General features: G+C 39.8%; 1 protein-coding gene across 4 annotated transcripts in view; it reads right to left on the bottom strand.

Annotated features, from left to right (window-relative positions):
- AGK (acylglycerol kinase) overlaps nucleotides 1–22,617 on the bottom strand; it is a 53,660-nt gene extending 31,043 nt beyond the window's left edge. The window contains exons 1-4 of one of the 4 annotated variants that reach the window (XM_044441028.1): nucleotides 22,431–22,617; nucleotides 20,437–20,636; nucleotides 19,631–19,777; nucleotides 3,335–3,374 (exon numbers count right to left, since the gene is read on the bottom strand). In XM_044441028.1, the coding sequence (XP_044296963.1) occupies nucleotides 3,335–3,374; nucleotides 19,631–19,740 (150 nt within the window). In that variant the 5' untranslated portion in view covers nucleotides 19,741–19,777; nucleotides 20,437–20,636; nucleotides 22,431–22,617. The remainder of the gene's footprint in view (nucleotides 1–3,334; nucleotides 3,375–19,630; nucleotides 19,778–20,436; nucleotides 20,637–22,430) is intronic. The other 3 variants (XM_044441027.1, XM_044441030.1, XM_044441031.1) reach the window with 3 other exon arrangements.
- Nucleotides 22,618–23,914: the final 1,297 nt, after the last annotated feature.

The following is a 23,914-nucleotide window of genomic DNA, read 5'->3' as shown; positions in this document are numbered from 1 at the left end:
GCCAAGTTGAGTACTGTCTCCTAGTAGCTGGAGGGAATGGCAACCCTCAGAATTTATTTTAGAGCTTTTTGCCACAATGGGTATTCACATCTATTTAAGCACATCCTTTAATTGGTTGAAGAAGTTCAGATTTAAAGGAGAATTTTATATAACTTCCTTCTGATTATTAATTTATTCAATTTCTATAATGTCCAATAGCTGAAGTTCTTTGAACAGCTTACAACAACACATAAAATACAATATAAAATATGAACATTAAAAATAACCTGCCCAGGGAGCCATGTGGCTAATAAAATAAAATGAAATGAAATGAAATGAATAAAAATATTACCACACAAAAATTAAAACTGAATTTAATTTGAATTTTATTTAATTCAAATTTAATTTGAATTTGAAACCCATATAAACATTACAATACCTTAAACAAATTAAATCTTAAGACCTAAATAAGCAACTAAAAAGCCCCAGTAAGTTAATTAAATGTTCCATGTTAAATGACAGACTTATCCTGGTGCCATACAGATATTAAGGTTAGTACCAGGAGGGTCTTAGTGGGGAGTTCATTCCATAACTGGAGATCCACCACAGAAAGACGCTTCTCCTTGTTGCCACCAACTGTCCCTCAGAGGTGGCAGGCCCCAGATCTTGATCCTAGTGCCCAGGTACATGGCGGCTGGGGGAGGCACTCCAACAAGTACTGTGGTCCCAAATCATATAGGCCTGTATAGGTTAAACCAGCATCTGAACTGTGCTTGGCAGCATATAGGCAGCAAATACAAGCCAGCCAGAATTGGCACTATATGCTCTGAGCATTTGGTCTCTGTAATTCATTTGGCTGCCACATTTTGTACAAGCTGAAGCTTCTGTGCATTGTTGTAATCTAGTTTCTAGTGCAAATCTAATGCTAGATAACTAATAGCAGGATATCTCTGTCCAGGCAGGGATGTAGCTGAAGCTGGTAGAAGGTCACTAAAACCATCTTAGCCTCCACTAACAAAGTTGGCTGAAGGAGCATGCTCAAGCTATGAACCTGCTCCTTCATAAGGAGTGCAACCCCATCTAAAACAGGTTATACTCCCTCCAGCCAATCAGCAGAACAACCCACAAACAGCATCTGTCTTGTCTGGACTGAACTTCAGTCTGTTAACAGTCATCCAGTTCATTGTAGCAGCGAGGCACCAGCTTAGCACATCCACAGCACCACCTGCTAAAGATGAAAAGGCAAAAAGGGGCTGCATCTCATCAGCATACTGAAAACAACATGCTCCAAAACTACAGATGACCCCACTCAGCGTTTTCATGTAGATGTTGAACAACATGGGGGACAAGACTAACACCCAAAAAACCCCATACTGGAGAGTCCAAGCACAAAACAATATCCCCCAAGCACAACTTTCTGGAGCCAGCCATTCAAGTATGAGCGGAACCAGTGCAATGCAGGGCCTCCCACTCCCACCTCAGACAGTGCTCCAGAAGGATACCATGGGATCCTTTAGATCAGTGGGATCTAAAGCCCCTGAGAGGTCTAGGAGTAGCTTGCCTCTCTCCTGGCACAGGTCAACATACAGAACAACCAAAACTGTTTCTGTACCCATCCAGGCCTGAACCCGACTGAAATGGATCCAGATAATCAGTCTGAACCAAGGGTCACTGGCTGGTCACTACTCTCTCAAGAATCTTGCCCAGGAAGAGGATGTTTACCACTGGCCTAAAATTATTGTGTCCTTCTGGGATCAGGTAGGGCTTCTTCAGAGGGGACTCACCACCACCTCTTTCAGGTGGCAAGGGACCACTGTTTCTCATAAAATGGCACTAAGCACATCCCTGGACCAGCTGCCAATTCCCTCCCTGCTAGCTTTTATTAGACTAGTGGGGCAAGAATCCAGCATGGACATGATTGCATGAACCTGTCCAAACACCTTGTCAACATCTTTGAACAGTACTAACAGGAATTCATCCAAAAGCATTTGACTAGACTGTGCTCTGGATATCTCACCTGATTTCACTGTAATAACATTGGAGTCTAAGTCCTGGTGGATATAAGAAAATTTATTTTAGTGGCTTAGAAAGTCCTGTCAGGCTACTGAGAGGCATTTAAATGTGAAAATAAATAAACAAACAAACACAATATTTTGGAAATACCTAGCACATATATTGCAGCAGACTTTAGATGGCTGTAAGATGTCCTTGGGACCAGCACATTGTAGGCACCAGATAACCTTAGAGCCTCTGGAGGGTAGTGAAGAGAAGATTAGGTGGCGGCAATCAGATACTGTTTGTTTGCCACTCTCACTGCCTCTACAGGCAGACACCAGGGCTTGAATCTATACAATAGTTTCCCTCTATCTGCACTCAAGCCACCTCCTGATTTGCTTCATCATTCTCGGCTCCGGAGCAGGCCATGGAGCTGTACAAGCTCTACTACAGGGAAGGGTGCACAGGAGCAATCATGTCCACTGCCTGGGTCACCTCTGTATTCCAGACATCAACCAGAGATTCGACAGGACCACCAGAAATATCACTTGGAGCTGATATTTTACTTCCCAATTGGCTCTGTATAAATGATTTTTGTATGTGCATGTTACGTTCGCTCCACAGATAACTATGTTTAATACTGACACTCTAATAAATATCACTTTCACCCTGTCCATTCTTTTTATGCTGTCAAATATTTATGGAAATTTTTTGCCACTGTCAAAGAGAAAGACATCAACAGTTTACAAAAGGGCTGATATGAAATTTGGTGGTCACAGGGTTTAGGAATCAAAAGGGAGTTCACCCCATAACAGGATCAAAGGGGCATGTATGAAAATTCATAGTGTGAGAAAAAATACAGAGTATTAAAAAATCAATTCCCCCCCACCCCACTTCCTTGGAACACTTTTTTCCATTTTCGTATAGGTTCCAGACTACCAGAACCAATCGGAATGAAAAAGCTACACCCTAATTGCTCTCCACTTTCACTTGACAAAATGAAATTTCAATCTACAGAGTTGTCAATCCTACCACCCCTGCCCCATGCATTTACCTAACAGAAGCAATACAGGCAATTAAGTTTTCAGAACTGTCACACTGAATAATAATTTAAAAAGTCCACCATCATGAGGCTGTTGAATAATTTGTGATAGCACTGAACTGGAGGTATAATTAGGTGCATACCATTGGTCCTGCAGGAAGGAGAAAATACCTTGTGGTGTTTGAGCAAAAGAATACAGACAGCCCCTTTGTCAGGCTAGTCACATAGATGAGACCTGCTGGGAGAATCTCCAGAATCCTGCACAAGTGAGATAACGAGGGGATTTTAATCTAATTTGATCTTGTTAAATGGTATTACCTGGGCTTCTTGGCATGCAGCTCTCCTTAGCAGATTATCACTATCAAGAGGAGGAAAAAAGAAACAAAAATAAAACAATGGGTGCTAGAAAACACAAGTTTAGGCAAGAGACAGATGAATGCATGCATTAAACACATCTATGATTACTACTTTGGCATACAGCATATAGTCCAAACTTGTCAGGAATGCATACTGTTCAAAACTCATAATGTTGTAACTGCATTAGCTTCCCTTTTTCACTACCTATGACTTTGTTACTAAGATTCAGATCCCACATGTAATGAAATTACATGATTAAATAATGCTCACCCACAAAACACACTATATAAATACTAACTGAAAACCTCACCTTCCTACAGCCTAACTTGCAGGTGATACAACCATCCAGTGGTTGTAAAAGTGCAAATATTATTATATACTCCATCCACACAGACACATGCACATACAGTGTCACTAAGCTTAACCCCTGCACTTTGTGGTTGGGCACCTGAGTTTTGTGTACACCTACCTTACTATTTTGCCTTATTTCATTTATCCACTTTTTCCAAATAAGCTGTCCCTGGGGATTCATTACAATTGGGCTTGAAGTGTTGCACAGTTAAGGGATGAAGAACAGGAGACAAAATCTTAATTTCTGAGAGTTCTTCTCTCTCAATTAATATAGCATTCCAGTTCTAATTCATGCAGCCTGAAGTGCTTTGGCTTTGGAAAGGACATCACTTTCATTTGCCAGGAAGTAAAGCCAGGCGAGAAAAGCTCATTAGGAGATAGCTTGTGCCTTGAAGCAGCTGGCATCGAGGATACGAAGGCCGGAGGACAAATGGAAACCTGCTTGATTTAGAGTGGACAGGACTCAGAGGGACTCTACAAGTGTGAAAGGGCTATGTGACACCCTTTCTGATTCAACTCAAACAATATGCTCTTAATACACCCCCGATTATTTGGCTTATTACAGAATGATTCACTTTAGGATGTTTCCCACTTGTCCGCTTATGCAGTTCTTTGCAGCCACATATAATATATTACTGCCATGGACACTTTTCTTGCATTACGAAAAATTGATTTCAGATGAAGAATCAATTGGAAAAATTCAAACTAAGCAACAAAGGAAACTCTGCCAATAAGAAATCTTTAGTAAAAAATAATGGGACAAATAGAAACAAGGTTCCTAAGTGAGAGAATGTATAAATAATATATTACTCCAATTCACTCCTAATTGGAATATTTATCAAAGTTTTCCTCAGGGGCATTAGCACTTCCTTTAACATAATGTTTACTCTTCCAATTTAAAGAAATAAATCATGGGTGTTAAGAAACAAGAGCATTTTTTACAAGGGCAGACTATTGACTAATTGCTATAATTTTACTAAGGACTAGTTAAAAACCAACCTGGCACTGAATGAATTGGACAACCATGCTCCATCTCATCCACACATGTTCAGAGAACCACTGTGCACAAGCATATATTTATTACTCATTTATTTCCCACCATATAATGGCTTCTGAGCAAAGAGCTTAAGAGACTTATTCTGATGAAATGATTCCCAGCCTCCTCAGCTAAGCATCTTTATGCGAAGGAAATACTGAGAAAGTAAGGATTTGCATGATGCACAGTAGTGGAAAAGTTGGTCAATCGCATCTACAAGAACCATTTCCATGGTCTTTCTGCCATAATCATTCAATTCATTCCTCACTGTCAAGCTGAAGAAAAATTTTGCAGAGAATACTGAACCATTTTGTTACCATCTGTTTCAAGGTTAGAAGTCACAGCACTGAGGTTGCAAAGACGGGGTGCGCATGAGATTGTACACCATTTAAGCATGGCCCCGCAGGGCTGCAAATGACAAGTACAGTATGCTGAAAGTCAGGGGTTGTTCAGTCCTATTTATTTCACTTAGTGTTGCTAAATATTTAAGTGCACAAAATCACCTATTTTCTCTGCATTGCATTGAAATCTCTCCAATCCATATGAAGGGAAATCCATGACAGGAAAAGGGTTTGGGTTGGATCCAGAATCTGCCTTCTACAAGAGGACTTTTCTTGAGAGAAAGGGGTCTGCAGAAGGAAAGACCCTCTGACTATTTTGAGATCCCCCCCCACAAAAAAACCCTCAGTTCATCCCACTTAAAAGTTTCTTCTGACTCTGTGTTGGATTTTCAGGGGGCTGGAAGGGGCTGCAAATAAGATAGTAAGGAGGCCCACTTCCATCAGAACACTTGAACCAATGTAAATCTGGATCCAACCATTTGTACACATAAAACACTGCCAAAAAGCTACTATGTAGGCAGTTGAGCTTACAGTTCTGGCCTGAATGCAGAGATTCACACACTCAGAAATAGGTTTTACGACTGTACCTTACTCAGCAAGCCGCCACCCCACTTGCTGGAGGCAGTGGAATTGAGGAAGCAGTTCTATAAAAGCTACTGTTCCCATGAACTCTTACTGCAGGGCAATATATTCAGCTCATTTATTATAGTCTGTATTAAAACGTATTAGCTGAGGCCTCACCTCTCTGAGCAGCATATATTATATAAAATGTATTTTGAATATTGTAGAAGAATTCTCTCTCAATCCAACATGTAAAATAAATTAAGTCTGAACATAAACACTTGGGCAAATAAAAAGATTTTCACCTGGCATGCCTAGGAAAATAAAGACAACGCAAGGTAAGTAACCCTGTTACATTTTAAAAGCAATTACAATTAATTCAGTAACTTTTCAATCAGTAGCAGAAGAAAAGTTAGATTATATGGTTATATATTTGCCAACAGGCAATATTATCACCTAGAAAAGCCAACAGACTTTCATATTGAAATGACAATATTCACAGTGAAGTGTGAAGTAATCATATCCATGGTTTTGTTCCATGCTCACAACAATCGCTTTTACATTCAAGCAAAAGTGGCATCAAAGCTCAGCGATTTCCAGCTACTGTAGTACTTGCTGCTTCACTGCTACCCAGTTTAGCAACTAAGAATATAAGAAGAGGCAAGCTGGATCAGATGAAGATCCATCCCAGTGGCCAGCTGCCCAGTGTAAATCCAAAAGTAGGACATGAATGTAACAGCATCCTCCTACTCACGTTCCCCAGCAACTGGCAGACATAAGCATATTGTCTCTGATGCTTGGAGGTAGCATATAGCCACCAGGACTAGTTGCCACTGATAGCCTTCACCTCCAGGAACTTGTTCAATCCCCTTGTAAAGCCATCCTAATTGGTGGCCATCAGTACATCCTATGAAAGTGAATTCCATAGTTTAAAAACCCGCTGCGTAAAGATATTCTTCCTTTAATCTGTCCTTAATCTCCCACCTAGTAGCTTCATGGGATGTCCTTGAGTTCTACTATTACATATAAGATAGAGTAGAATATGTCTCCAAGCCTACTTTCTCCACACGATACATAATTCTGTACGCCTCTATCATGTCTCTCCTTTTCCTAAACTAAACAATCTCAGATCTTGTAACCTTTTCCCATACAGCAGCTGCTCAGCTTTTTGATATTTTAGTTAACTTTTTCCAAACTTTTTTCCACTTCTGAAATTTTCTTCCAAATAACTGGTCTGGCTTGGCAAGCCAGTCAACATGGATGAGAGAAATTGGGAGCATGCCTCCATTTACTTAGGCAGCTAACCCATAATCAATACAGATCTAATTCACCTCCTGCAAATAGGCCACCATCAAGACAGATCAGAAAAGTAATACTCTATGACCGTTTTAGACATGAAATCATCATTGCATTCTTTGGTAGACTTGTTTGGGCACATTTTTCTACAGAACACAAAACTTCCAACACTAAACAATGACTTTCTCTTGGCCCCTTTTAAAGATGAATGGAGCTGAAACCTCTTGAAATCAAGTGATCAATTTCAAATACAACAGCCATACTCCACTATCAAAGCGCCTAGCGTTTCATAAGAGAGAGGATAGAAATAATTTGCAGAAATCACTGATATTCAGGAAGAAAAGGCCTTGCTTCAGTCTAGTCCAGCCTTCTACAACCTGATGCCCTCTGGATGTTTTGGCCTTTAACACCCATTAGTTCTGGTTAGCATGGCCAGTGGCCAGAGAAACTAGGAAGTGTAGATCAGAACAAATGGAAGGCACCAGGCTTGGGAAAGCTGTAGTCTATCACGGCAATCTGATTCTTCCCCCAAACAGATGGAGATTCGGTACAGTCTTTACATGATAAGTCTCTGCTGTGGAAAAGAACCACAGAGCCCAATACAGAAACACAGAGGCCAATAAAGAGATAGGCCATGCTAGCCCGGAAGCCAAATCTGAACACTGAAACCTAATGGCTACTTTCTGCTAGAAACCACTTGGCCAATCGGCAAGACTTCAGGGCCAGCTAGGCCTGACAGAGCAGACTATTGTTCATTAGCATTAATAGTTCCCATCAATGACTATGCTGCACCAAAATCAAAAGACAACAATGCTCATGGCAATCAGCTATTTCCTTGCAGGCCGGATTCCCTGGATATTTTTGAAACTTTATCTCCTATTAGAGGAGTAACAACTGCTCACAAAAGACTAGACCAATTCAGGACCATTCTCTTTCTCTCCTCCTCATAATAAGGGTGGGGAAAAACAGGAGTCTGTACTCTTTTGAAGTCAGATCATTATGTATGTCAATTTTTTAAAAGATCAAAAATCCCCTTTAAAAAAGGTAACAGTTACTATCTACTACAGATTGAAACAAAGGTGTAATGATGACAGAGGAAAACCTTAGATACAGTTCAGTATTATTCCCATACTACACTAGCCAGAGTGACTTATGACATCCCTCCTCAATCACTTGCATCCATGTGGCTTGTACACTTAGCACTATAAGAGAGATTGATAGAAATTCCAGACTATGCCAGAAACTATTTTAGTTTTTCTAACTCCTATGTATATAGCAAAGCAACAGCCTAGCCAACTCATACAAATGCATTTACATTACAAGGAGATTGAGATGCCAGTCTTTCAAACTGCTTGTCTATCTTGCTCTTTATAATAGCATCTGTTCATAATTACCAGTTTTGTTCTCCCACAAAGTGCTATTTCAAGCCATAGTTCTGTTGTTCCTGATGTGGACTACACAGTATTTGCCAGATCGTTTCTTAAGCACTCTACTGAGTGCTTAGAAAACTGCTGCCCAGTATTAGTGCAAGATCAGAAAAGCTTTGGGCTGGTGGGCACAGGGATCACAGGCATTTAGTAACAGTGTCACACTTATGGAACTCATTATCAGTTATGATATATCAGGAACCATCTTTGCAAGTCTTTAGAAGAATCCTAAACATGCATTTAGTCTCAGTAGCTTTCTCCTAAGGGTTGAGAACTGGACACGGAACCACTGATTGATTCAAAATTGAGAAAGGAGTTCGGCAAGGCTGTATACTGTCGCCCTGCCTATTTAACTTATATGCAGAGCACATCATGAGAAAGGCGGGCCTAGATGAATCACCAGTTGGAATTAAGATTTCTGGGAGAAATATCAACAACCTCAGATATGCAGATGATACCACTCTCATGGCAGAAAGTGAAGAGGAACTAAAGAGCCTCTTGATGCAGGTGAAGGAGGAGAGTGCAAAAGTTGGCTTGAAACTCAACACTAAGAAAACTAAGATCATGGCATCCGGTCCTCTTACTTCCTGGCAAATAGATAGGAAGAAATGGAGGTAGTGACAGATTTTATTTTCCTGGGCGCCAAGATCACCACAGACGGGGACTGCAGTCAAGAAATTAAGAGACGCTTGCTTCTGGGGAGGAAAGCTATGGCAAATCTAGACAGCACACTAAAAAGCAGAGACATCACCCTGCCGACAAAAGTGCATATAATCAAGGTTATGGTTTTCCCAGTTGCAATGTATGGCTGTGAAAGTTGGACCATAAGGAAGGCAGAATGCCAAAGAATTGAGGCATTTGAATTGTGGTGCTGGGGGAGACTCCTGCAAGTCCCCTGGACTGCAATGCAATCAAACCGTTCAGTCCTAGAAGAGATCAACCCTGACTGCTCTTTAGAAGGCCAGATACTGAAGATGAAACTCAAATACTTTGGCCACCTAATGAGAAGGAAGGACTCCCTGGAAAAGAGCCTAATGCTGAGAACAATAGATGGCAAAAGAAGGAAGGAACGGCAGAGAATGAGGTGGCTAGACGGAGTCACTGAAGCAGTTGGCATGAGCTTAAGTGGACTCCAAGGGATGGTGGAGGACAGGAAGGCCTGGAGGAATGTTGTCCATGGGGTTGCGACGGGTCAGACACAACTTCGGAACCAACAAAACAACAAAGGGTTTTATGGAGCTGTTTTGGGAAATTGCTTCAGTGTACACTGATTGCAATATTTGTACTTGGTTTTAATCTTATTGCTTCATTTTCGTAAGTTACTAATATTAACTACTTAAATGCTAATTGACCAGGTTGACCCTTGCAGAAATACACATTTGGATGAGATTATACATTTATTTCCTCCATCTGTCATAAATTCTTCCAATTAGGTTACCTTTGAGTTTTCCCATCCTTGTTCTATCAAATTAGCGATTCTAAGATTCTAAGACTTGTAATTTCAAAATATGCTCCAGTTTGTTTCTACTTGCAATTTACAAATTCCCTTAGCACTACTAGTCTCTGGCACTTTCTTATTTCTCTGTTAAGCAATGAATTTTTAAAATCAGATTTCTGTTAATATGTTGATATTAATGAGGGTACAATTAATTCCTCCACCACTGAATGTGAGGCCAGCTAACCCTTTATAAAGGGCTGGATCAAGGTCTACTACTTTTTTTTTTAAAAGTAATAAATAGCCTTAAGCGAAAGTTTGAAAAATCTTATAACTCAATTTGCCATTTTTCCAATGGCACAACTATATCAGGAGCTGCAGTACATCAAATAGGAGCTATATAATATTGTTTCACAGCAGGAGGAATTTACTCTAACCTGTTTAAAACAGGCACTTCAGGAAAATGGCATACATCCTTGTACGATTTTGGCTCATCAATTCAAACAACAAAAACATCAGAATATTATTTCAGCTGTTAAAGATGAGAGTGGCGAGATACATGCTTCCCCTGAAGACATACACTCTTAATTTTAAAAATGCTATTAAGAACTGCATAATAATGAAATATCAGAGAAGGATATGCATGTTCTATTTTCTCATGCCAAGCTTTCCTGCCTAGGAGCCTTACAAAGGCAGTTTCTTTTGCAAACTGAGACAATAGCGGAAGCAGTAACTAGTATAGAAACTGGGCAATCATCTGGGCCAGATAATAAATTTAGCGGAAATCAAGCTTTTTGGTTATAAACTGTTTTTGCTTATAGAACTTTATTTTTGAATCAAGGTCACTATCATCAGTCCTCAAGGATGCATTTGTTATTGTGATTCCCTGTACTAAGTATTGACTTATATTGATAATTAATGGAAGTATCAAAGCATGAACTCCAACTTTGGCCAACAGATTGGACTAAAGTTGAAATGACCTGTTACAAACAGATCAGGTGCAGTTTTGGGGTTAGGGTTAGGGGACAATAATCTTAGATTGGTTATCAACCTGACTACATTTAATATGGAGAGAATATATAGAGCAGCCATGCTTTCTTTGGACACAGAGAAGGTATTTGGCTAAAAATATTGGAAATTTATTGAAAGTTTTCAGTTTCCCACAGAAAGGCTGAAATGGGACAAAATTCTAGGTTCAGTCAAAGAGTTAGAGCTAGGGCTAATACAGAGCTGTGGAGTCAGTACATAAAACCTTCAACTCTGATTCCTCAATTTATGGTACCTTCAACTCCACCTCCTTTGTATAGCAATATAGGAATACACTAATTATTATTTATTTCCTATATTGATTGAAAGCTCTCAGCTTTGTCAGATGTAAAGAATGTTGGTAATCGTGTTTGGCCTCCAGGAGATTTCTGATCTTTCTTTAGCCCTGATGTAGATGGAATGTCTTTATTGCTGTCTCTCTCATTTACAGCTTCTAACACTGTAGGATGAAAATGCTGCAAGTATTTGTTTTTCGGCGCCAGGCGAAGACCTTTTTATTCAAGCAGCATTTTAACTGTTAACATTATTGGTTTTATCTGGCCAGGGCGGCTTATTTTATACTGTATTGTTGTATTTTTAATTTAATATTTATATTTTTAATTTATAACTATTTTTAACTTAGTGATGTGAGCCACCCCGAGGCTTCGGCGAATGGGGCGGCATAAACATGTTTTAATAAATAATAAATAAATAAATATCATTTTAAATTTGATGCACTTGCAGGTGCATTTTTATCAGAGCCACAGAAATTACTAATTTTTGCAACATATGCTTTTTCACCATCATCAACTTCTATAATATATTGACACACATAATATTTCCCATCTGTTGTTTTTTGTACTGTGTTCAAAACTTTGTTGATACTTTTTTGCCATTGTGAATTTTTTTCATGGGGTGCAGCTCTCACTAATATATGAAATTAAAGTATATCCTGAAAATATAACCTGAAAAAATACTCAAATTAGTATCTGTGAACTCGGAAATGTTAACATATGATTTATATTATAATTTAGATTCCACCAACTCTGACTCCAGTAACCCATGAATTGCTTCCAATTCCAGTTCAGACTCTGTAAGATCATGATATTTGGGATGAAAGCTAGACAATGAAGAAAGCTGGCAGGAAGAAAATTGATGTATTTGAATGGTGCCATTGGAGGACAGATTTGCTAATACATAATACTGACAAAAGACAAACAAGTAGGTCCTTGATCAAAGCAAGCCAGAACTTTCCCTGGAAGCAAAAATAACGAAATTGAGGTTATAGTACTTGGGGAACATCATGAGAAGGCAAGACTTGAGAAGACAATAATGCTAGGGAAAGTCAAAGACACTAGAAGAAGAAGTGAAAGACCAACTAAGAGATGGATCAACATCATTAAAAAATCCACAGCTTGAATTTATAAGAGCTGAGCAGGAATGTCTCAGGACATTTTGGAGCTATTCTGTGTAGGGCTGCCATAAGTTGGAGAAAATATGATACACAGGGTCATTAACAAAAATGGAAAAGCAAATTGAGTTGTTCAGTCTTGCTCAGTCAATGGACTGCTGCATTGGCATCCATGACCGGAAAGGTTAACAGATCTTAGGTTGCATCCAGTTCAGCAAAAACCTATGTTCTCTGTTTACTGGATGCTGTAACAGCCATTTAATACAAATTTATCTATGTCAGCTAACTGTTGGAGGTGAAACACAATTAAGGCTTTGCTAGGAAGCACTTCCTGACAGTCAGGACCCCGAGGGTGTGGAATGGGCTTCCACGAGAGGTCGTTGAGGCCCCATTGGTGCGGGTGTTCAAGGACAGGCTGGACGTCCACATGGTGGGCATGTTGTGAGTGGAGCCGGCTGGTGCTGGAGGTCAGACTAGATGGCCCGGGAGATCTCTTCTGACTCGCTCTGTTTTCTATGTTTCCATATTCTGGCTGCCCCTTTTTTTGTTGTTGTTAGTAGCGAAGTTGTGTCCAACCCATCACGATGGCCCCTTTTTTTGGGGAGGTAATAATTCTGATATTTATCTATTTAGAACATTTTTATCCTGTCCTATACAAACTGATTTCTTTGGACAGCTTACAATATAATATAAACAATAAATATAAACAATATACAACTATAATAACAAGATAAAATGTGACTGAGGATATTAATATTAATAAAACCAAATTAAAATTATTTAAGCTTTAAAATACTGGGTAAATAATAAGGTTTTAACCTGGCACCAAAAAGCATATAAAGTTGACGCTAGGTGAACCTCTATGGGAAGAGCACAACCACTGTAATAGAAAGGTCTATAATATTTTACCAATGTGCACAACCTTCTTAATTATCCATCTGTTTCTTTCAACTTAACACAAGATCTGCACTATTTTGACAGTTAAAAGACTAATATTGTAATACTAGGACAGTCACTTTCACCAATACAGTGGGTTGAAGATTTAACAGTGCTTTCAGTTTTGAATGGGTAATCTTTTGGGTGAAATCTACAAACGGAAAAATATCAAGATACCTGGTCTGCCTTTGTTGAAGCTGATGTACAATTGTGCTTATGGACAGTAGTACATCTTGCTTTAGGGGTATACATTTCATATGTATCTATCCTAATTGATCTAATCAAATCTCATATAAAAATAGTAGTATTTTATTTTATTTTATTGTTTTGACTTTTGTTTTGATTTATTGAAACTCACAATTAATTGAGAGTGCTGATGTTGATTAATAGGCTGTTGATTTATTTTAGCTGATTATTACTGATATTTTCATTTTGCCTTGAGAGGATGCTTTTGTCCTATACACAGCCTATAAGCACTCTTAAATATATAAAAACAAAAATCAGAACTGACAAGTTGGCAATTCCTCAGACTCAGAGAATTTACTTCACTTTTCACTAGAACGCTGAGATCTGTCAACCAAAGCCAGGTTCATAAAAGGAGCTTAGGGGTTGTCCAATTACCCCTAATATTCCATGAGCCAGACAATGGGATGATTTCAATATACAAGAACAACTCTACCTCTGTGTTATTACAGATTAGAGATCCCAATGCAAAGCTTTAAAACTGACCAACTGAGCTTAGCGAGAAAGACCTGGTTAAGGGCAACCAATTAAGTCTCTTATTTTTAGGTGAAGAACATTGATGCGGACAGAGAAGCAATTAGCACAAGGCCAGCAACAGCAGATAATTTTTTTTTCAAAAAAGAATTCAGCTATTCTCAAATTAGTGAGAGTCAGAAAGGCATGGTTTAAGGCATGAAACAGCCACTTTACTGCAGCTAAGCAGGTTTAGGTCTGGTCAGAGACTTGATGGAAAAAGCCTGTGTAGTCTATCTATGCTGCTACCCAACAATAAATCACTTGCTAATCTACTCCAAAGTTACCTTGAGATCTTTGCCCAAGCATGGATCTGCTCCTGGTGGGACTTGCCTCAGCAAGCTATAAGAGCAAACAGTGTTGTTGTTAATAATGTCCCAGGAGAAATTCAATCACACCTGGGGTGAAGATCCACCTCTTGTATCTCTGTTAGACACTACTCTGGATACATGCACATCCTTCCAGTCAATGCAAAGTGTACTTTCCATGTTAATTCAGAAAAACAAGTGCAACTATACTTAACCTAGGAAACTCATGATTAATAACTTCTTTATTGTTTTTTAAATAGGAGCTGCCATGGGAAGGCCAAAATAAGATTAGGACCCTGGTAACCCTGACTGCTTTTTTGGAGGCCAGATACTGAAGATGAAACTTTGGCCACCTAATGAGAAGGAAGGACTCTCTGGAGAAGAGTCTAATGCTGGGAACAATAGATGGCAAAAGAAGAAGGCGACGGCAGAGAATGAGGTGGCTAGATGGAGTCACTGAAGCAGTCGGTGTGAGCTTAAATGGACTCCAGGGGATGGTGGAGGACAGCAAGGCCTGGAGGAATGTTGTCCATGGGGTCGTGATGGGTTGGGACATGACTTCACGACTAACAACAACGCAAAAGTGTGAATATATTTTTCTTCCTGTAAGTTTCCTACATGGGGCAAAGAAAAAGCAACTTCAGAGGTACTGTTTGCCTATAATCCTAATCAAAGGAATTAATTCCAATTTCTCAGCTAGAGCCTAGATTTTTCTATGCAAGAATAAGTAAGAGCTTATTTGGAATTGGATCTTTCTCTTGCAGACAAAGTTCTCCTTCAGCAGCAAATGTTCAAGTAAATGCATGAAAATGCTAATTTGGGAAGTCAAAGGCTACTCTGAAGCAATATTGGGCTAAAGCAGCACACCTTGCATTACAAGCTCTAAATGTTATGTTGTAAGCCGCCCCGAGGCTTCGGCGAATGGGGCAGCATAAAAATGTTTTAATAAATAAATAAATAAATAAATATGGAAGAAATAGAGGGATATGCTTTTGCTAAACCTTTAAGCTGTTATAAAAGAGGAAGTATGTTAGTCAAGTATGTCTCAAGCACAGTAAACCAATGTCAGCAGCAGCCTAAACTCATTTGTAAGGCAATGTGTATATATAGTTTATTAATCCATTCTTATGTTGCTCAAAATTTCAGATGTGTGGTTCTACATTTATTTGTATCAGCATTTAACTCGCACTCCTAGAGTCTCCAGGGTGGTAACATTGAGGAGTCAAAAGCAAAGTCACTAACCGCACCCGGGAAGCTCAAGTCAACATTGGTCCCAATGGAATGATCAAATTAAAACAACCTCTATATTGCACAAATGGGAAGATCTTAAACTCAGTTGATGCTAAGGATCTGGTGAAAATCCAAAAAGGCAAGTTTCCCTTCATATTTGTGTGTGAAGTTCTGAAATCACCTCTCTACATATCCCACTGCATTCAAGGTAAGCAGAAAAACACACTACTAATGAATGCTGTGAAACACTTCAAACTGAGGTAGAGTCTTTAACTTACATAAGACAGCTTTAAAAAATTAGCTTCCACTAAGAATTAACAAAAGCATAAATCTTAAGCATGGCTCTTCACATACCAATGTATCTAGCTAGGGATGTAACAATTATTATTTTCCCCTGAGAACAGATATTGTTGCATTTAGTGAAAGTCAGCCAAAAAGTTAAAAAGCAGAAAGGAAGGCCTGCTTTGCAAAATAGAAACCATCCTCCTCTGGAAACCATGGCTTGTTGATTATAATTGCACTTAAAAAGAGAATTAAAATAAGACCATGAATAATTTTAAGTGCACCTCTACACTAAGCTTTTAAAGCATCCAATATTTTTAGATTTTGTTGTAGGCCAGACTGGATTTAATTCTATATACGAGGCAGAATCCTTGTTTTCATGTTTGGATAGAAAAAGGTTCTACAACCCCCTACATTCTCCAACCTTCTACACTGGCTGAGGAATGCTGGTAATTGTGGGACAATTTTCTGCCTAAATATGCATACAATTTCACCTGGTTTAGTTGTCATGGTTCCCAAACCATTAAAGTCTAGTTTATGAAAAAAATACAGATTCAACAATAGATTCTCAAAAAATGACATTTCTGAGGCTTATTGTACAATGGAACAAAGACAAAGACTGGCACTGAATTAGGATGTACACTCAAGAACTAAAATAATGAGTATTTGAGATATCATATGACTTTAGATGAACCTCTTGATTTTGAGTACTCATAGCTGACAACACTGGTAATCCAACTTGACCTTTTGACTGCTTCCGCATACTGTGTATCCCAGTTAGTGAGATACATCCATTTTTGATTTGGTTCATTTTTAAATGGAGAACGTTCTTCCTTTTAGCAATGTTCACTGCAAGTTTCACTGCTTTTTTCTTCACTGTAAATCAACACGATCCATGATATCCTTGCCCATGGTAGACTATTAAAATCTCTTTTTTTTCCGTGAAAAGCAATGCATTCTGATCTTCACCAAGTCTGTACTGCATTTTTGCACTGGGAAATAATTGGACACATTCCTCTTAAGTATAACCCAGCTTTCCCATCCTTCTCAGCTTCAGAGAAACACTATTGTGGGTGTATGTTTAAAACCTTGCCATGGAACTGCATAAAGCCATGCTAATAAACCTGTGAAGCCTAAATTTAATTCTCAGAGTTCAACACACAATCAAATCCCATTGAAATCAAACAAGCCAATTACTGCAGGTTTAAACATTAGAAACAAAGGCGGTAAAAATGTATACATGCTAAATGAAATACAGATATACTCAAGGAGAAGAAACTGAGTAAACAGAACTGAGTTAAAGATTTGTTTCCTTAAGCCTCCCTTTTAAATTCTGGCAGGATTTAACATATAATAAATCAGGAAAAAAGTGATTTCCTATTTCTAAAAAGTGATGAAAAAAGATTATGGTCCTCAAGACAACAATAGTTTAAAATTATTTGGTTATATTTACATTCTCTTGAAACTGTATTTATTTTTATTTATTTATTAAAACATTTTATATTAAATGTACAAACAGAGATTAAAGTTAAAGCTTATTAATATCTTTTCAGAAAACAGTACTACGGTTTAGGCCCTTTAAAGGAATATTTCTAGAGAGACAGCAGTAGAGGGACAGCAGTGAATGGCTATTTCTCAAATTGTACTCCATGAATATACTTATGCTTCAATTTTCTGAAGGGTTTTTTTCAATTTCAAAAATGAAACAAACCATGGACAATAAAAAACACATGCAGTAGGAGGGTTCGAACGATCATATCTCAGCTTAAACTTGAGATAGGTTTTGGCCACGCATGCAGTCTGCCCTTTCCTCCTTCACAGCTGAAGCCAAGAAGCGAAGAAGCCTTCCATCATTATAGCTTCCCATTTCATCCATACTAAGAAACTAGTGCCTACAGCTTCAAAGCATGTTGGAATATTAAGCCAACCTGAAGCCACAGTTTAATATACTAGCTTGTTTCAAGGTTGCTAAATTATCTGCAAACCACATAAGAGATGAACCTCTCTGCTCATCCAGTGTCCATATGCCCAACCTTGGAGGAAATGGGAATGGTGTTAGAAAAGAGGAAGTTGGAAAAGAGAAACAGGAAAAAATTAAAGGGACTGGTAAGCTGATTCATGATTCACAGTGGATATGCCTCTTTATCTTTTCTTTTTCTCCCTCTAATGATAAGTTTATAAAAACTCCTGACTTTTCTATACTTTGACTATAATATATACATGCTGCACTGGTGAACCTAAATGAGAAAATGTACCAAGGGAGATGCTTCCATCAATAAAGGCAATTGTTTTTAAGTTTGTTGATTGTAAAAAGCCCAGAGAACATTGTTAAAGGACAACATACAAGATAAAAATACAAATACAAAATTGGTATGGGCTCCTGGACAGCATTAACTTTATATATAAATTCCCATTTTAGATGAACTAGGAAACTTTAATGGTCTTCTTTCTTAAGCAAATGCAGGAGACAGGAAGCTGTGGGAGCAGGGGGCAGGAGCAAAAGGCTCATTCTTATCTTGGTTTATTAAATCAAAGTATGATAATCTGAATATAGTTGTTACAGATGTTTATGCATCTGAAATATTATCACCCCTCATATGTAAAATTGACTTGACCCAGTCAAGGGTCACAGTAGGACATCTTTCCCCAACAAATATCTTGGACTACAACACCCCCAAAGCCAGCAATTAATCTTTATCTACTCCCAGGAGACTGCCAACAAAATGCTATCTTCTCAGAATTCTGAACAAATAAACCCACTTGATTCAAATTAAACACCACTGCAAGTTTGAAGCAAACACATAGAATCCTGAAACAATTATCAGGTTTGCATAACTGGGGAAGGAAGATAACCTGCATTAGTTTATTTTCCTGCCTTGGGTGTTTCAGTTGCACACTGGCAAATTAACATAATTATCCTCAGCTAAGTAGGGGTTAGGTGGATTTACAAACTACCCTGGAATCCATGGCTTATTCTAGGCTTGTAGAATGGGTTGTAAACTACTCCTTCCCCACCCACCCACTCCAGGTTCTGGTAACACAACAAACCATACCCAGCCAGTGTAGCTATGATAATTCAATAGCATGCACAGGGTAGGAAAATATGCTACAACGGCTTATTTTCCTTTTCTGATCTCACAGAACTACCCAATGACTGTTCAAACCACACAATGTAGCCTTACCCAGCATGTTTCATAGCATGTTGAATGCCATGTTTTTGAGCCCTATTTTTAAATACATAATTCCAAAGAAAATTATAGCATTAAACATCTAATCTGAAGGGAGGAATCATTCAATTCTAACTTTAAATAAATGGAAAAATCATATTTCTCAATGGTTTCATTTAATGTAAAATACATTCATCTATTTCATCACAACAATTTGCCACCCAGTCCAAGGGAAAGAAATAAGAAATATTGAAGTATACACTTTGCCTAAACCAGTTTCATGCATTTTCAAACTTAGACATATACACACATTGCCTCCCAAAGGTATAAATTTTACCTTATTAAAGCTGCAAGGGGCTCCACATCTTATTGGAAAAGTGGCAGTTTAATCAGAAAAGTGACTTAATCCTATTCCCAATCAAAATTTCCTCTAATCTGATTTTGTATATGCAATGAAAAGATGCCACATACATGGATGTATCTAATTATGGAGAGAGAGAGAGAGGAAAAGATTGGACCCTCCCGCCCATCCTGGTTCCAATTAAATTCAGAGCCTTCCATTGCTATAGTAAAGTTAAAGCAAACTAATCAGGAGATAGTCCATATGGTATGCATGCACCTTCCAGTATATAACACTAGACTCTAATTTAGTTTTTAAAAAATACATGTCAACAATACTTTAATGAATAATTACCAGTGCTTTCCATACAGCCAATTACCTCCCCAGGCAAGCAAGCAGGTCCCAACAGTAGTCTTTTTCCAATGATTTCTGAGAGTGTGAAATATCTTCATCACTTTAGCCATGTTTACGTTTTACTCTGCAGCGCACCTTACAAGCACTCTGAAGTGAAGAAAAGGAACACAAGAACATCTGCATGGTAAACTACACATAAGAAAAATTAATATCTTCAAACACAGGAAAAATAATGTAACATTGATTTGCCTCTAAATAACTACTACCTTTGCATTTGTAAAAATAAAGGCAAGAAATAACACTGGCTGAAAATATTGCTTTTGAGTTGAGGTTTCGAGTTGGAACCCACTCATTGTTGAATACCAAGGAAAAACAGTACAAAACAATGCAAGCCAAGAAGTCAATAAACAAATAACTCAAAAACCCCGATTTCTGCAGATTCATAAGCCTCCTGCAAATGAGTAAAGCACATTTACTGCAATTATTCCAGATCAGTTCTACTTGAAGAAAATGCCTGAAAGAAGCATGTCCAGTTGCGGAAAGAGTTTGAATGGGTATACATTTTAAACAAGACCTTATGAAATATGATTTATGAGTTTTGGCAATGCAGTAGCAACCAATCACATGCTTCCAGGAAGCTCACATGTTTGTCTGCAACAACTAGGCATACTGCTTCTGAAGATGGAGGCTCAATTTAGCGACTGCTAATAATAAATGTTAAGAAAAATATCCTAAGTCTTAAAATAAAAATATCCCAATCCTATAAATAACTGTTATCTGGGTTTTGTTTTTGTCTTTGTGCCTACCTCCATTCTCCAGATGATTTTTCTCCCTGATCAAGACCCTTAATTCCTCTGTATCTTCTGTTGCTTTTGTTCTTCTCCAGAGCAGATGTTGTGACCATTTGTTTTCAAAAACTCCGGCAGCTCAGATGCAGAAAGTAGGCATCTATTTTCAAGGACCTGAAGACAGGCTATGTCTTAACCTGTGCCAGCAGGTACTTTCCCTTTACACCAGAAAGTTTTGTCACTATAAAGCCATATCAAGAACAGACACCATTTGAACATGCACAAAGTGATCCTCCCCCGAAGGTTAGCTTTTTTTTCTTAAAAGTATGCACACAATTGTCTTAAAATAATAACTAATATTAAACACTCAAGCTTTCCTTGACATTAAGTCCTCCTGTCTGCTTCTATGAACTCTGTCAAATTTGTAAAATCCAATTTGGAACCATCTTCCTCATAATACTTTACCCCTTTTTGATAATTATGAAACCCCTCTAGCTATATACATGCATACAAATGAAAGGCCTGAGGTGTTGGGACTAGACTGTTGGTGTGCAGTGCAATTTTTCGGAAGGGACCCCACAGAGAAAACCTCCTATGTACATATCTATCATGGCATGGAAAAAGATTCTAGCTCAGCCTGCACCTTCTTGTAGTTTTTAAAAATTATTATTATTATTATTATTACTGTCGAATTCACCTCTAGAATAAGCTGAAGTTCTTTGGGCAGTTCACAAAAACACCTATCACAAACACATAAAATATAGCATTTTTTTTCAATATACAGAATTTTAAAACAATTTAACAGCCGAAACAATTTCAGTACAAAGCCAATACCCTTCAGCACAATTAAATGCCTGGGAAAAATGGGTAGCCTTAAACTGAAGCTGAAAAATGAGAGTTTGTGCCAGGTAAGCCTGAATGGGAAGCTTGTTCCATAATCAGGCGTGGCCACAGAGATGGTGGCCACGCCTGATGTTGCCACCATCCAAGCCTCCCCTAGATGTGGCTCTCAGAAGAAGGTGCTAGTTAATGATTGTAGCATTCAGGTAGATCCACAATCATCTATTCCCTTTTTATGCAAGCTCAACCACAGCCTGAACTGATACAGTGCATTGTATTACCACAGAGCAATACTGAGGTACAGAGCTATCTTGATGCCCTGCATACTTCTGTAATCATCCCCAACCTGGTGTCCTCCAGATGTCTGTTGGCAACTCCCATCATTCCCAGGCTGATATATCTGGAAGGCACCAGGTTGGGGAATGCTCCTTTTACCGACAGCCCCCTTGAATGCCTATCTGAAATGCAGGTCGAGCCAATGAAATGCTGCTTAGGACAACTTAGCAACTGGTTATCTCGCCTTTCCTTTTGACACTTCGCTACCTGCACCATCCTCCTATGCTGGGATGGAAGTGGATGAAACCCTGCACCAGAAGGGCTGGTGTAAGATATTGAAAAGATCTGGAGCTCCCTGGACTAATTTTTTTTTAAAAAGCGCACAATTTTGCATATGCTAATTTACATATGCTCTAAAGCCTGTGCCTTTAAAGGACCCTATCTGTAAAAATGGGACAGCAGAACGTTTAATTTCAGAAACAAAACAAAATTGTTCAACCAGAAAGATTCAAGGAGGCTGCAGGAGAGGAAGCCCATGTGGGAGAATGCCTGCTCCTCCAAGGGAATCGGATGCAGCTGAGACCATCGGGGGGCCCTGCTCCTTTATTTCAAGCCCACAACGTGCTGGGGAAGAGGGCTTCCCCGAGACTCGGGTGTCAAGCCGGGTGCCACTGCTCACCCGGCCAGCTTTGGACTACAACACCCAGGATTCTTGGCCATTGGCCACGCTGACTGAAGCGGATGGGAGCTTCAGCATGGACTACTCTACACCCGGGAGGAGCCACAAGCTTGTGAACGAGTCCTGCACCCCACCGGGGCAGAGGCAGGGCACGACAAATAGACGCGGAGGAGCAGCAGCAGGCGCCCGCACGGACCCTCCGGAGGGGCAGCCTCACCTGGCCCGGGGAGCCTCGGAGCAACGCCTTTCTCTCCCCGCCGCGGCTGCAGCGTGCCTCCGCCTCCGGCCGGCGCTCGCAGGACCAGCGCGGCCTCTCGGAATCGCGCCGCCCCTCAGGCCTGCGGAGCGGAGCGAAAGCGCCTCGGCCTCCTCGGCTTTCCCGCCTCGCCGGCGCACGCAACTCCGGCCGGCCTCGCTTCGCTTCGCTCGGCTTCCTGGCGCCGCGCGGCTTCCCCTTCCCCGCCAGGCGCGGAAACAACGAGCCGCCTCGCCCGAGTTCCGCGCAGGCGGCGGCCAGGCCAAGCGGCAGGCCTTCCGAGGAGAGAGCCCCCGGAGACAAGGCTGCCTTGTAAACCAGCATAGTGTTGTTGCTGTTGCTATTACTATTACTAAATGAATAAAGCTGGAATAGTAATTCCTGGAAGGTACAGCTAGGGAAGGGTGTTGTTTAAAAGACGAGTAAGGGGAGCCACGAAGGCGATGTACAGGATTAGGCGAGGCATGGAGAAAGTGGAGGGGGAGACATTTTTCTCCATCTGTAGTACCCAAAGAGAGGCCCCCCTGAAACACGACTGATAAAAGGAAGAATTTCTTCACACAATGCATAGTCAAAAATTGGGTAATTTGCTACCACAAGACATGAAGGGCACTAATTTGGATGGCTGGACAAGGGGGCTGGACAAATTCCTGGAGGAGGAGGCTGTTGTTAGCTGCTAGTTCTGATGGCTATATGCTACTTCCAATATTGGAGGCAGTATGCATATATATGCCAGTTGCTGGGAAACATGGGTGGGAGGGTGCTGGTTCACTGATTCCCTGCTTGTGGGTTTGTAATAGGCAGCTAGCTGGCCTATGTGTGAACAGAATGCTTGATTTGATGAACCTTTGGTTTGGTCCAGCATGGCTCTTCTTATGTAAGTATTTGATTGATTGAGACCTTGCCTTTTCATCCCAGAAATGGCACTCAGGGTGGTTTATCATCTATTTACACCCAGGGTAGGCAATTTGTAGCCCTCAAGAGGTTCTGGACTATGACTTTCATCAGACCTAGTCAAGGTATGAAAGTGGTAGGCAAACAAGCAACACCCTGGAAGGCCACAAGTTGCCTCCCTCTGATCTTCATGGTTGCTCTTACTCATCTTTCTGAGTGTCTCAAAGGACCCTGTCAGAAGTCCACACTGCTGGTCACTGTGTGTACAGAATGCTTGAACCAAGATGAGCATTTGGTCTAATTCTTCATGATTTTTACATATGCATTTATGTCATTTACTAAAGTACTTTCCCCTCCTTTTTGCTTAAAGCAGAACAAAAAAAGGCATAGCCCGTTTGTATCAGCTTATTCTCCAATGCAGCTGCAGAAAAATGACATGGAAAAGCTATAAAACAGGACAGGGAACCTATGACCCTCCAGATGTTGGTCTATTACCCCCATCATCTTTGACCATTGGCCATGCTGGCTGGGCCTGATGGGAGTGTTAGCTC

The sequence above is a fragment of the Varanus komodoensis genome, unplaced genomic scaffold (genome assembly GCF_004798865.1).
Source record: "Varanus komodoensis strain SLA01 unplaced genomic scaffold, ASM479886v1 scaffold39, whole genome shotgun sequence".
Taxonomy (NCBI): Eukaryota; Metazoa; Chordata; class Lepidosauria; order Squamata; family Varanidae; genus Varanus; species Varanus komodoensis.
This window is presented reverse-complemented; position numbering and strand designations above follow the sequence as displayed.